Source organism: Astyanax mexicanus, chromosome 19 (assembly GCF_023375975.1).
Source record: "Astyanax mexicanus isolate ESR-SI-001 chromosome 19, AstMex3_surface, whole genome shotgun sequence".
Lineage (NCBI taxonomy): Eukaryota > Metazoa > Chordata > Actinopteri > Characiformes > Acestrorhamphidae > Astyanax > Astyanax mexicanus.
Genome location: NC_064426.1, coordinates 39,012,737 through 39,028,091, shown reverse-complemented (window position 1 = coordinate 39,028,091; position 15,355 = coordinate 39,012,737). Strand labels below are relative to the sequence as shown.

Here is a 15,355-nt window from a genome sequence, read left to right as displayed (position 1 = left end):
ATAAAATGTCCCTTTCTACATTGTAAGAGCACTACAAACAATATATACATATTTAATGTACATAAAAAAATGTCATACAATCCATACACAATACCTGTCAAAATTTTGGTTCCCTTAAATTAAGTGTTTTTTCATTATTTAAAAATGTTCTACATTTTAGATTAATAGTAAAGTCATCCAAACTATTAAGAAATTATTTAGTAAATCTAGTAAAAAAAATTACCAAAGTAAACCAACATTTTCAGTCAGATTCCACAGATTCCACATCCTGTCCATATTCCATGCTTTCTTTGTTAATGATGATAGATGATAGTAGCCATAACAGGGATTGGTTGGGCGGACTAATTGGCATATCTTGACCAAAACTGGAAAGAAATACAAAGACCTCTCCAAATTCTTTGCTGATAAGAAGGCTGCCATTTCCTGGAGTGGAATAATCCACATTCCTTTCCAGGTCCTTTTCTTTTACACTTCCTGGTGTATTCCAAATAGTCCACCCTGCTGAGAAATCCAGAAATCCAATAGCTTTTACTGGTAGATAGTTTCAGATGATCTAAGCTAACCAATCTAAGCCTTTCAAGGTCAGACTGGTTGCAAAGATGGTCATCTAGGTAATAAACATACCCTATTCTGGTTAGTTAATTGGTTAACCGAAAAAGCCTGTGACTAGTCTTTAGATGTGAGAGGGAGTCAGACTTCAGTCTGTTAAAAGTCTTTTCAAAGTTGTGTAGTGTATGGACAGCATTATGTGTCACCCAGACCTGGAATTGAACCCCAGTCTCCCAGGACTTTCAGGTGTGAAAGCACCCTTAAAATAATAATATTAAAGATAAATGGCATTAATCTTTAAGAGCTGCTGCATACTTAAATCCTCTATTTTTAACCTTTATATATTTTGCATGGACAAAAATTGATTTTCCAAATATTTCCTGTGAGGAATTGTTTTTATTTATTTTATTTTTTTGGTGACTTTTTTTTTTTATACTTTTTTGCACCAAAAGCAGTACATGCATAAACAGGATAACCAAAATATCTAATATAATATAGTCTATATTGTTTTAGTTTTTGTTTATTGCAGAAGGGACACACCTTCTCAATTTCGAGTATAGTTTTATGTCTGCACTGTTTTAAAAATCATGTTGTCAGGAAATTTTGCCTTGAATGCATGTTAAAGTCATGAAAAAATCATGCAAATGCTGAACTTCTTGCTGATTTTTTTTCTTAGCTGGCCACATATAGGGGTTGGACAATGAAACTGGAACACCTGTCATTTTAGTGTGGGAGGTTTCATGGCTAAATTGGAGCAGCCTGGTGGCCAATCTTCATTAATTGCACATTGCACCAGTAAGAGCAGTGTGTGAAGGTTCAATTAGCAGAGCACAGTTCTGCTCTAAATATTGCAATGCACACAACATTATGGGTGACATACCAGAGTTCAAAAGAGGACAAATTGTTGGTGTACGTCTTGCTGGAGCATCTGTGACCAAGACAGCAAGTCTTTGTGATGCATCAAGAGCCACGGTATCCAGGGTAATGTCAGCATACCACCAAGAAGCACCAACCACATCCAACAGGATTAACTGTGGACGCTGTAAGAGGAAGCTGTCTGAAAGGGATGTTCGGGTGCTAACCCGGATTGTATCCAAAAAACACAAAACCACGGCTGATCAAATCACGGCAGAATTCAATGTGCACCTCAACTCTCCTGTTTCCACCAGAACTGTCCGTCACCACAATAAATTATTGTGCTCTAAAAGCAGGTGTTTCAGTTTCATTGTCCAACCCCTGTAGTTTTGGCCACATAATGTTCCACAATCTTCTTCCTTCAGTTTTTTTCCCTCTTTTTTAATACTAACCCAGGGTCACCACCTTGTTCTTCTAAAGTCATGGAAAGCACCTTTAATTACCCACAGCAAACCGTTCTACCCATAACATCCTCAGACCTTTGTGACGTCAAACCCGATACCAAGCCCGATTTCCGCGCTCCTGTGCCTCGAACATGACGAGTGGCAATTAATTAGGGTTGAGTGGCTCAATAGAAGACCAGGTTTGCTTTGCACTGTGCAAAGAACATTGACAGGGTACCACTGCAGATCCAATTAAATACAGAATGCTCGGCTACAGATATAGAGCCAGGAATTTAATTTTCTTTCCACAGTCTGTGCACCCATGACATGAACACGGGCACATTATTACGCAGGTCTCCATTTTCTCAACCAAACAGTACGATTATTGAACATAGATGAGTCATCAACATGATGATCCGACACAAAAACACACCACCTTTATGAAACAGCTGAAGTAAGCCTGTCACAGTAACTGTGTATGGTTTGAACAATGTATTTCCCCAGAAATTACTGCGATACACATTATTATTACACAATATATTTGTTCTGGATGTCAGTGACAGACATACACTCGCTAAGTAAAATAATGTTAGCTGAGTTAACTTTTATGATTAGAACAATACTGCTGAGGTAGATTTATTGTTACAATTGCACTGCTGAGGTAAATGTATAATTAGAATAGCACTGCTTAGGTAGATTTATGGTTAGAATAGCATTTCTGATTAAGAGTTATGATTAGAATAGCACTGCTGATGTAAATTTATGATTAGAATACTGCTGAGGTAGATTTATTGTTACAATAGCATTGCTGTGGTAAATTTATAATTAGAATAGCACTGCTGAGGTAGATTTATGATTAGATTAGCACTTCTGATGTTAATTCATGACTAGAATAACACTGCTGAGGTAGATTAATGATTAGAATAACACTTCTGATGTAAATTCATGAACAAATAGCAAAGCTGAGGTAAATGTATTGTTACAATAGCACTGCTGAGGTTAATGTATAGTTAGAATAGCACTTCTGCAGTAAATATATGATTAAAATAGCACTGCTAAGGTAGATTCTTGATTAGAATAGCAAAACTGAGGTAAATGTATTGTTACAATAGCATTGCTGAGGTAAATGTATGAGTATAATAGCACTGCTAAAGAAGTTATATGATTAAAATAGCACTGCTGATGTAGATGCATTGCTACAATTTCACTGCTGAGGTAAATTTATAATTAGAATAGCACTGCTGAGGTAGATTTATGATTAGATTAGCAATTCTGATGTAAAGTCATGATTAGTACAGCACTGCTGAGGTAGATTTGTGATTAGAATAGCCCTGCTGAGGAAAGTTATGAATAAAATCACATTGGTGAGGTAGATTTAAGATTAGAATAGAATTGCTGAGGTTAATGTATGATTAGAATTGTACTGTTGAGGTAAATGTATTTATTGTGCTGTGTTGGTATCTCTGCTGAAATAATAAAACAGTTTAGTGTTTAATGAATAAAATATCAGAATTATACCCTTTAAGCAGTTCAACATATTAACATTATTAATACTGTTTAGACGTTGCTATTAACTAATACATTAAGAAAAACACCAGTATTGAGACATTCTGCTCTATAGAATGGTGTAAGGGACAGATGGGGAAATCCACGGTTACTTAAGCGTTTCTGAAAGCCCTTCCTTCCACTCATGAACAAGCTTTATGACCTTGTTCTTGTCCTAGTTTGGGTTTATTAGAGCTGAAAACACCCTAAATTATGCCATCCCAAGGTTTTTCTTCAGTATCAGGATTAAAAACAAAGCCTTACAAGCATTACAGGGCCCTCTAGTGGGGAAACACAGGTGTGTTGCACATTATCAGATTTAGAAAAATTTATTTATTTTCTACAAATTAACCATCATGATTACAAACTTGGAAAAAAAGCAAATACACATCAATGCATACGCAACATAAGTAGAAACTAACTAACTAAATAATTGAGATCCATCTAAAAATGCTAAAAATCAAATTGTAATTTATTTAAAATGTATGTAAAGTGTATGAACCAAATATATTTTTTTACATTTTGTCTGATTAGCTTCAACTGATTTGGGGTTGTAGTAGTGTGTTGTAGTTTGATAGTATATAGAACATTCATTAGGCCAAGAGGGAAAAGTAGGCACTTAAATCAGTGTATCCAAAGTTTCAGAAACTAAAATGGCCCCTCGACCAGACTCATTCTAAAATCTCACTATATACACATTAGTTATACAAAGTACATTAATAAACCTGTTTAGAAGTAATATATTTACATACTAATGTAATACATACATTTCAAATCATCAATTGTTTTCACCTGTCCCATCGTTTGATTGATATGGAATGAACTGTGAATGAATTAGTATGTTGTGCACAGTCCTAATGGGAATTACAAAATCACAGGAAGGGCTAAGCGCTGCCACTATGATTGGGAAATCGCTGTTCCAATCCCAGTCATGCAGCTTGCCATCAGCTGCCGGAGCCCTGAGAGAGCACAATAGGTCTTGCTTATTCTCTCTGGGTGGGTACAGTAGATGGCGCTCTTTTCCCTCATTACTCCTAGGGTGATGTGGATCAGCACAAGGCTGCATCTGTGAGCTGATGTATCAGAACCGAGTTGCTGCACTTTCCTCAGAGCGTTAGCGCTGTGATGCTACTCGGCAATGCTGCATCAGCAGCAGTTTGAAAAGAGGCGGAGTCATGCTAGTCTTCACCCTCCTGGTGTTGTGGCATCACTAGTGATGGGGGATATACAGCTGAGTAACAGCTGGTTAGCAGAAGAATGGGTGGGACAATGGACCTAGCTAAATTGGGGATAAAAATAGAAATAAAGTTTGGAAAAAAAGAGAAATACTACCATTCAATCTGCTTCACGTTAAAGACAGAACTGGTCTCATAGTGAAGCCAGCTGAAGGGCAAGGTAGACGAGGTTGACGGTGCTGCAGACAAAGCCCACCAGGTTGCTCAGGTTGGACAGGCCGTGGTAGCGGTAGAAGCTGGTCCGGTGGGTTTTGTATTTGGGGTCCTGCTCGCGGAGTTTAACGTAGCGCTCCCTGTTGGTTCCAAAGCCCACTTCTCCACCCAAACCGTGCTCCTGCTCGATCCCCCTCATCACCAGCATGTTCTCAGTGACAGCGGGTCCGAACCACTGAGCATTCAGCCCTGCCATGATCACTGCCACAAAGAACAGGGTCATCTGCAGAGGAAAGAGAAACATATATGTGAATTATAAGTTGGAATCACATCACATATCACATATTTTTCGCACTTTAAGGCGCATCGTATTATAAGGAGCATTATCAATAAACGTCTATTTCTGGTCTATTTTCATACATAAGGTTTTATTAAGGTATTATACGGCACACTAAGAAACACTAGTAAGAAACAAGGGCCTTCTAATTCAGCAGGTCTTTGTGCTGGGTGGTGGTGTAGGTGGTTAAGTAAAGCTAAGCTAAGTAAACAAAACTGTAATTCTTTAAAAAAATCTTTTAAAAGTCAAACAAGTGTTTCATTCAAAAATTTTAATCTACAAAGATTTCTCTTCTGAAAACTGTTTATTTGGGTGAGTAAATAGCTTCCATTCATTTACAGTAAGCTTAGATTTCCAGTAAGGCTGGGTGCAGCAGCATTAGCATTAGTGGCTAACCGCTAGCGCTAGATGTGGTTAGTGCTAGTAAATGCCGCCCGACCACGCTACACTGAGGAATCTTGAGCGTTCCAGTAAGCTAGGGTGATATTAGCTAGCGGTTCGTCATGACTTACCAAACCTTTGGACATATAGTGTATCACTTAATAGCAAAACACAGAAATGTAAATGACTGCAGTCTTGTATCAAAGAGCCGAATAAAATGGAATTGCATGAAATTCAATAGTTTGATTACTTGATTGATCTAATATTAGAGAATACTAGTACATGTTACATGTTACAGAAGCTTACCTGTATAGCCTCGTGCCAGTCCAGCAGTTCCCTGGGATGATACACTGCATATATGGCCAGGCTGACCGTGTTGCTGCCCAGCAGGCAGTAGAAATACCAGGGGAAGAGTTTACTCTGCACCAAACCAAACGTGTGCAGAGTTACCTGAGACACCAGCACAAACCCTGAGAACAGTCAAAGAATGTGAGATAAATCACATGACATGGAGCTTATTATGAGAAGATCTGTGGTGGACTGGAAAGGATAGAGTTTTTACCTGCGATGAAGGACACCCACACCTGCATCCCCCAAGAGAAGGACATCACCAGCAGGTGAAGCACCTTCACCAGGTCTGACGGGTCCCCTTCAGTGGCCATGGTAAAGTCCTAAGAGACAAAAAACAGAGTATTAGTCAATTACTTACATCTGATATAATACTGTAGTTGTCATGGGACAGCAATATATAAATCAACTATAAAGTGATCAGTGATGGGAGTAATGGCGTTAAAATAAACAGCGTTACTAACGCCGTTACTTTCAGTAAGGAGTAATCTAACTAATTACTCTGACTGTAACTATAACGCCGTTACCATTTCCAACACCCTGTTACTGCACATTACTTTAGCCGCTCAATTAACTTTTTTTTTATTTTACAAAAGCATACCTGTCAAGTCTCTCGTTTTGGCCCGGAAACTACCGTATTTTACCCCTCTTTCCCGCCGTCCTCCCGTATTAGTATTTTCCTGTAAATTTTCCGTATTATAAAAAAAATAAAACAACGTATTAATGAGAGATTATTAAATCTCTTAACGCCAATCATGGTGCCAGTTCAATGAGAAAGTCCCGCCTTTCAGGAGAAACAGCCAATCAGCTTGCTGGATTTGCGGAGTGCAGAGAAGGGTCAGTGTGGGGAAGCCTTTTGTAAACCTGTCTTAAAATGTAAGGGATACTGAACCTCAGTTGGGCTGGTGGGCCGGCACAAAGCGGGCGGCAGAAAATTCCCCTTATTTTTAAATTTAAAACTTGACAGGTATGCAAAAGTAACGCAATAGTTACTTTTACTGGTAACTAGTTACTTTTATAGTGGAGTAACTCAGTTAGTAATTCAGTTACTTTTTTTGGAGAAGTAACTAGTAACTATAACTAATTACTTTTTCAAAGTAAAGTGCCCAACACCTGATACCTCACTTAATGGCTTGGAAACTCCCACACCTGTTTGAGCTGTGAGTGTGGTCTGATAGGGAGTGGCTTAAGGTTGGGACCATTCATTTTTGAAGATGGATGGATGGATGGATGGATGGATGGATGGATGGATGGATGGATCCCCGAGGGGAAATTCTAGACATCCAGCAGAAGGTATAATACACAAACTTACAAAATAAAATATATAAAATATAAAGATAAAAAAATACATATATATACAATCAAATAAAATATATAATGTACAATGTAAAAAGCACTCAAAAGCACAACCTAATGCTTTTATGCTGTATTTAAATATAGTTTAATTACAATTGAAATATACTTAAGTTGTCATATTGGAGCACTAAGAGCTTTGAAAGTGCACAGGTGCTAAATAGTGTTATTAATAGACTAGCTGAAGGTACTGTGTGTATAAACAATGCTTTTAATAAAGCATGTGTGCATTTTAAATCTCTCAGTACCTCATTTTTAAATGTCAGGGCTCTCAGAATTCTACCAATGAAGTGTGGAGCTACTTAAGAGTTTGTTAATAATGTAAACATAGACATTTCTTCCCATGGGTACTTCTATGCCCCTATCACTAGCATTGTAAGTCTGTTGGGAGCATCAGCTAAAAGCGCTGTATTTGGGAATGCTGGGGGTAAATGTAAATGGGCTGTTTGACAGAAGTTTGTACTCATTATAATGTTTCACTACAACCCAAGTCCATTTTACACCAGATTTCTCCTTAAATGGTATGTGGATCTGTAGACTACTGACTGCAATGCCGTACTAACTGGCCTCCCGGCCTGTGTAATAAAAACCACTACAGATGATCCAGAACGCAGCAGCACGTTTGGTCTTCAACCAGCCAAAACGGGCACATGTCACTCCGCTGCTCATTGAGCTCCACTGGCTACTGGTTGCTGCTCGCATCAAATTCAAAGCGCTTACAATTGCCTACAAGGTGATGACAGAACAGGCTCCTTCCTACCTGCACTCACTCCTGAAGGCTTACGTTACCTCCCGGCCGCTGCGCTCCTCCAATGAACGTCGCCTCGCTTTACCAAACACTCACACAAAGCAATCCAGACTGTTCTCGTACAGAGTTCCCCAATGGTGGAACAAACTACCTTCCACTACCAGATCAGGAGAATCTCTCACTATCTTTAATAAACTCCTGAAGACAGAGCTCTTCAAAGAGCACTTACTCTCTTAACACCTCTAACAAACTAACTAATTCTAACCTCATCTCCTTCTTCCTCTTCTCTACTCCTCTATCCCATTATTTCCCTCTGACCTCCTTAAGGCCCTATCTATAGATGTTTTATTTTTAACTTCTATTATTTTTGTACTTAACCTCTTCTATTATTTGCACTTCAATATTGTAAGTCGCTTTGGACAAAAGCGTCTGCCAAATGTAATGTAATGTAATGTAATGCAGATCTGACTTTATCACTTGTAAATATTTCATAGCTGATATCTAAAATGTGAGTTCCCTTGTGAAAAGTAAGTATACCTAAGAGCATTAAAAGTATGTGTAAATTAGGTGAAGAATATACTAAATGTCTAAAAGTGCATTTTCAATTTAATATACTTTATGAAAATACTCATTAAATATACTTTCCCTGTATTTCAATAAAATGTATTTTTAAGGAATATGCTTTAAATTAAACGTTATGTGTCTTGGCATTAAATAATGCTTAAATTGCACTTTAGCATTAAGTTGTACGCAATATGTGCATCAATATGCAAAGTAGTACATTTAGAATATACTTCAAGTGTATTAAAAATAATGTTTAAAAAACACATACTCACATCTACCTTATACGAACAAAAGCACTCAAAAGCACAACCTAATGCTTTTATGCTGTATTTAAATATAGTTTAATTACAATTGAAATATACTTAAGTTGTCATAAGTTTTTCCAAAATAGTACATTTAGTATGTACTCAAGCATGTATTGATTTTAATGTTGAAAGAAAGTATGTACTTTTTGGCTCTGAGTGGTCCAGCGCAGTGGCTAAGCGCTGCCACTATGATCAGTATCATATCAGATCTGGTTTGAATCCTGTTTATGCAATTTGCCATCAGCTGCCAGAGCCCTGAGAGAGTACAATTGGCCTTGCCCTCTCTGGGTGGGAAGATGGCGCTTTTTCTTATCATCACTCAATCAACACAAGGCGTCTGTGAGCTGATGTATCAGAACCGAGTCGATGCGCTTTCCTCCGAGCGTTAGTGCTGTGATGCTACTCAGTGATGCAGTTCAAACTACACATGTATCGGAGGAGGCATGTGCTAGTCTTCACCCTCCTAGGGGGAGTTCTAATGGGTGAGTTGGGTAATTGGCCATGTAAATTGGGGAGAAAATGGGCAATATATATAAGAAAGTATGTGCTCTTCCATGTTAAGTAAGCTTTTAAAAAATATACATAAATGCACTTTTACAAGGGTTTTTACTAGTAAAAATCTAAGTTGCATTACAGAGATGTGTAATTTGAGTTTTTATTAGGATAAACTGTGTTATTTAGTCATAGGGAGCTCCAGTTCTGGCCAAAGTGAATTGCAGGAGTGCTTCAGTGCAGATAAGCTGGTGGTTGTTTGGTGTTGATAAGAGAAAGGCCTGGATCCTACACTGTCAATATAAAGTATATTATATAAGCAAACAGTTAACCTAACTGGCTACACCCAGAAAATGTGCAGTTCACAGCTACATAAGCGATTTTACAGTAAAAGCAGCCCAAATATCACAGCTCTGATTAAATAAACTAGAGATAAACTGATCTATATCAGTGTATAACTGACTGTAAAACTGAGTGTATGTGTTATGCAGTTAGGTTAGCTAGTTCAAGCTGAACTTCAGCCTTACAGCGTTATAAAACCCGTGACCTGTGCCTTTAAACAGCTATATAACTTAATCTTTACCGCTTAAATATTTCCTATAAACAAGTATCTAAAATGCATTTAAACACATACCTGCTGTATTTCTCCTTTAGCTGAAATTCTGGGGTTAATCCTCGCTGTTTAGGCGAATGTGCATTTCCCTTGTTGCACAAACGGCACCTCCCGCGTAGCCACGCCCCCAAGTTCTAATCAGCAAATCGTGTTCCTTTTTCTAAAAACGTCACTGACATTTGATTCAATCATTGCCCAGAAGAGCCGTTTTATGCCCCGCCTCAACATTGTGACGTTAAGGAAGTGGAACATTTTTTAAAATTATTATTATTATTATTATTATTATTATTATTATTATTATTATTATTATTATTAGTAGTAGTAGTAGTAGTAGTAGTAGTAGTAGTAACGTTAGTAGTATTTATTTTATTTTTTTGTAATTTATTTACGTAATACGGAAATACAAAATTAAATAAATAAAGTAATCGCCATTTAGGCATGAATGGAGCCATGAATGAAGTCAGTTCTCGCAAAAAAAAAGAAAGAAAAGGCAAGAAATGTGATATTTAACTGAACACACACATAAGAATTTTTTTTCTCTTCATTTTAATTTTTTCTTCAATTATCACAGTTACTAGAACTTTGTATTTATATATAACACTAAAAACAATATTGCTCTGCCGAAGAAGGGGTGGTGGAGGTCTTTTTATTCATTTTCTTCATGTTCTCTTTTTTTCAGAGCTGTATATCATTTTCTCATTTTCTGAGACACTGATTTTTTATTTTTTTTTATTGTTGTGAGCCATAATAATCAACAATTAATCAAAAATAAACGCTTAAAATAGATCACTCTGTATAATATGAGTTTCCCTTTTCAACAGAATTACTGAAATAAAGTAACTTTTAATTGATGTTCTAATTTTTTGAGATGCACTGGGGGAGAATGGAGGTGAGATATTGGACAAAAGGTTGTACTCGTTATTATGATTCATATCACCCAAGTCTATTTTACACCACATTTCACCTTTAACCCTTTTAGACCCTGCTACCATTACCAAAAACATCACATATTTTGTTTATTTTAAAATGTTTTGTTGCACATAAAACTATTTGAAAGCTGTTGTCCATCAGAATAGACTATGAACCAGTAAAATAGTAACTTTGCCCCATCCACTGCACTGAAGAAATACCACAGAGCCATTGAGGGGAAGTAACAGCTGATTTTTACTAATTTATTGTGATAATATTATAGGACACTTTTTAACAATGTTTTTACTGTTTAGGTATGGTTCATGAAATAAAAAGGTCAATATAAAATATTACACACAGGCTAGTCGAATATTAGAGATTTCTTTTCTGTCAATTTTAGATGGAAAACAGCATTTTTACATTCTTTTCTATCACTAACACAAGTTTTAACTCTGTCTCCCCGCCTGGTGGCAGTACCGCGCCGCCCGAGCTACTGTTCGCCGTCATAAGTACGCATTCCTCGGTGTGTGTCGGGCTGTTTACTCGCTGCTGTTTGGATTAAGAGTTCACGGTAAGCGATTTTTAGTGTTTAGCTATTAAAACCCACAGTTTAGGAATAAAGCCGGCTGTAAATCTGAGGTGAATGAGGGTCGGCTGCTGTTAGCATTAGCTTGCTCAGCTCGGCCTCGGAGAGAAACAATGTTTTGGGTAGCGTTAGCATTAGCCTTAGCTTTAGCATCTAAACAAAACTCACATATTTATCTATATATAAATGACATTGAAACGAGTAAATCTGGCTCGGTTTAGTGTATGAAACGTTAGCTAGGTTTCTATACGTATTTTCTTTCGCAGTCCTCTATAATTATACACTAATATTCTGTGTTTGGCTGAATTCCTGTCTCCATTAGCTAATGCTAACGCTAATGCTAACACAGGGCAGTAGAAACAGATTAATATGCCCTAAATATCATTAAAAAGTTGCTTTATTTCAGTAATTCAGTTAAAAATGTTAAACTCATATATGATATAGATGTATTACACACAGAGTGATATATTTCATATGTTTATTTCTTTTATTGTTGATGGTCATGGCTTACAGAAAATTAGAATACTATGTACTTTTGGCAGTGTGGGCAGGGTGCCAAGTCCTGCTGGAAAATGAAACTGCATCTCCATAAAAGTCATGTCAGTTGCAGAGGGAAGCATGAAGTGCTGTAAGATTTTCCGGGAAAACAAAACTGCACTGACTTTAGACTTGATAATAAAACACAGTGGATCAACACCAGCAGATGACATGTCTCTCCAAACCATCACTGATCATCAGTAAATTTTACATTTCATTTGTAAATCAAGGGAGCAGAGTCTAGAGGTCTAGTGTGAAGTTTCCACCAATCAGTGATGGTTTGGAGAGTCAGTGCAGTGTCTCCCAGAAGAGTTTACAGCACTTCATGCTTCCCTCTGCTGACAACTTTTATTGAGATGCAGATTTCATTTTCCAGCAGAACTTGGCGCACTGCAAACGTTGCCAAAGTCTTACAAAATGTACACATTTTCTGATACGGATATTTGGGTTTTCATTGGCTGCCTTTTGAATTAGCATTTCACTTATCATATTACTTAAAAAAAAAACACGGTTGAGGGATGAAAAAGTGGTTTTACTTGCATTTGCAGTAACTGCTTTTTAATTTGGCACCAGTTCTTCACCATACCTGGGTGAATGTTCATGTTCTATTTGTTTTACTGTTGTGATTTTGACATCAAATGTTCAAGTAGATTGATAGTGGTGGGGGAACATTCTTCCACCACAGTTCTGGTGTCTGAGTTCAACGTTATTTTAGTGCATTATTAGCGATAGAAAAGTGACTTGATTCAGAAGTGTCTATTTGCTGTGTGGGTTCGTACTACTCCTATTCCCAGGAAGACATGCTTGGCATATTCTTGGCTTGCTAATGTAATTCTGGCTATTCATATGTTACCATTGCTTCACATGGAAGTTCACTTTTTGTAGCGGTTAATGTAAAAATGTATTATAGATAAGAGAGTGAAATTCCTGAAATGTCTGATATTTGGAATGAAGATTTCTACTAGTAAAGTTTGCATGACAGATCTCTTGATGAGTTATGGATCATCTTTTTACATACTTGTTGTTTCTTTCTCTACAGACTGATAGAGTAAAGATGGCTCGCAGAAAGTCGAAGAGAAAGCCTCCTCCTAAGAAAAAAATGACGGGGAATCTGGACACCCAGTTCACCTGCCCCTTCTGTAACCACGAGAAGTCCTGTGATGTGAAAATGCAAGTGGCTTTTATTTTTTATGAATGACTGTTTAGTAATAGGGGAATTTATTGAGTTTGAACAGTCCTGAAAAAATCAGATATGTCTCACTATACTTTAAATGTCAGATTTGAGTCACTTAAGCCTGGTTATGTTTGTTACCTGTAGGTTAAATGCAAAATAGTTGTTAGTCAGACTCCTAACCAATTAATTAAATATTTTAGTTTTTTACATTTACATTTATCTGACATTCTTATCCAGAGTGACTTACAAGGTTTTTGAGTCCTACCCAAGGATCACCCAGACCAGGAATTAAACCCCAATCCTGCACTTTGATTGGTGGTAGCAGGTTGCTGCATTACCTTTGAGCCAAAACGTGTTTCTCACTTTCAGATTTAGTCGTTGACTGGTCCAGATGTTAAATCTGCTAGACATTTGTCAGGGGATCGTGAGGCATCATGGATCAAGCTAAAGCTTTTGGGAATCTTAACTAGGGTCGCCAACAAGGAAATAGGGGCTAAAATTGACTACTTTTTCTGAATCTGGATTAATCATGTGTAGACTTAATTTGGGAAACCATACATGTCTGTGTTACTTCTAATTATTTATTTAATGAGTGATTTTATATATATTGTTTTGTTCCTTTTTTTAGGGAAAGAAGCCGAAACACAGGGATTATATCTTGTACTGTGTGCTTGGAGGAGTTCCAGACACCCATAACCTGTATCCTTTTTTTTTTTATCATGACTGCATTTAATCTGCTTTCCATCATAATATAGTGTAATTTTATCAATGTTCCTTTTTTACCATTTTATTTTTACTTAACCTCTGCTCTCTAGATCTCTCTGAACCGGTGGACGTGTACAGCGACTGGATTGATGCTTGTGAAGCAGCCAATCAGTAGCTCCTCTTTTATGGTCAGAAGTTAAGGATGGCAGAGACGTCTGATGCCCTGATATCTAAGAAGAATCTTTATTTTAAATTCATAATATTATCTGAGATCATTTGGTCTTTCCTGGGAATATAGAAATGTGGGACATTTTGTTCAGTCCCTAGTTAGCCATCCTTATGCTCCCAGTTATCTTGTGTTAAATGTTGCGTGATGTGTATAAACAGATTATGTGTAGACTATTATTTCTGAATCAGTAGCTGGTTGGTTTGTTTGCTTATCAGTATCTATCCTTAAATGATGTGTAATTCTATTTGTTTTCAGGACTTTTGTTGTAGATTTAGATTTTATATAATGTAATGATTGGGTCATTTAATTTCAATAAATTTGTCGCAGAGGTTTTGAGTTATTGTGCATTTTACATTCTTCTTTATATTTTTTTTTGCTTCAATTACTTGTGTGATGACTATAAACTAATTTTTATTTTTATGTTTTGTTACCTAACAAAAAAAATCCTGCACATATTTGTTTTGCTCATGACAGAAAATTGTGATCTCATTATTTGGGTAAACTAGTTTTTTTTGAGATACCTGGTCATTGTTTTGGAATACTAAATCATTACTTTTGAGATACTAAGTTGTTAATTTGAGATACTAAGTTGCTTAATTTGAGATCACATTATTTTGAGATACTAAGCTGTTTGAGATATTGATTTTATTTTTAAATTCGTAGTCTGTATTTTTAGATACCAAGTCAGCAAAAACATATATATATGTATGTGTATATATGTATGTGTATATATGTATATATATGTATATATGTATGTTCTGGAAACACTTCATCAAAGTATGTGATGTAAGCAACACATGCGTCTACGTAGTGCAGCATATTGAAAATATATATAAAAAAATCTGACAAGCTTAATCATTTAAAATAGTGTGTTTATTGCTATTTTGTTTGCACAGCCTTTGATGGTAAGCTCCATAAATAAAAATTAGCAATCAAATAGTATTCTGTGGAAGCCTTGGGTCTTGGGAGACAAAAGCTCAACATTTATATATTACCAAAATAACATTCATTTGTTTTAATGTGTTCTTACTGTAATTAATGGCACAGTTCATATGCTTGCTGCTTGTGTTAGACAGGGAAAGCTGTTTATCTGAACTGCATTCTCATTTAATAATGTCTTAGCATTCACATATTTGACATGGTATTTTATTTGTTTTGGTGAGTTAAAGTTGCCAACTGTGCCATACAGAGTGTAATATATAATAACCTAAATTTACAGACATTTGTCTGAGGGAATAAAAACAACAGTTATATCGTCAGCCTGTAAATGTGCCACTAGATGTTGCACTAGAGT

The 15,355-nt window shown here is 36.6% G+C and overlaps 2 protein-coding genes across 2 annotated transcripts in view; one reads left to right on the top strand and one right to left on the bottom strand.

The window, feature by feature from the left end:
- The window catches only part of elof1 (elongation factor 1), a 515,825-nt gene extending 501,428 nt beyond the window's left edge, over positions 1 to 14,397 (top strand). The window contains exons 2-5 of the mRNA XM_007238225.4: positions 11,377 to 11,401; positions 12,993 to 13,123; positions 13,756 to 13,826; positions 13,943 to 14,397. Coding sequence (XP_007238287.1) covers positions 13,008 to 13,123; positions 13,756 to 13,826; positions 13,943 to 14,007 — 252 coding nt within the window. The 5' untranslated portion in view covers positions 11,377 to 11,401; positions 12,993 to 13,007 and the 3' untranslated portion in view covers positions 14,008 to 14,397. The remainder of the gene's footprint in view (positions 1 to 11,376; positions 11,402 to 12,992; positions 13,124 to 13,755; positions 13,827 to 13,942) is intronic.
- Positions 3,703 to 10,041, bottom strand: tmem205 (transmembrane protein 205). Its single transcript, XM_022665078.2, has 4 exons — positions 9,943 to 10,041; positions 6,061 to 6,169; positions 5,805 to 5,968; positions 3,703 to 5,063 (listed from the first exon to the last, which is right to left on the bottom strand). Exons 2-4 carry the CDS (start codon positions 6,158 to 6,160, stop codon positions 4,761 to 4,763), a joined length of 567 nt encoding a protein of 188 aa, XP_022520799.2. The 5' UTR covers positions 6,161 to 6,169; positions 9,943 to 10,041; the 3' UTR covers positions 3,703 to 4,760.
- Positions 14,398 to 15,355: the final 958 nt, after the last annotated feature.

What these genes read in the sequence shown, in the direction of transcription:
- tmem205 (XM_022665078.2), bottom strand. Translation starts at nt 6,160, where the DNA reads ATGGCCACTGAAGGGGACCCGTCAGACCTGGTGAAGGTGCTTCACCTG. An exon ending in GTGGGTGTCCTTCATCGCAG is followed by an intron (nt 5,969 to 6,060) that starts GTAAAAACTCTA and finishes GACTGTTCTCAG; the next exon opens with GGTTTGTGCTGGTGTCTCAG. An exon ending in ACTGGCACGAGGCTATACAG is followed by an intron (nt 5,064 to 5,804) that starts GTAAGCTTCTGT and finishes TTTCCTCTGCAG; the next exon opens with ATGACCCTGTTCTTTGTGGC.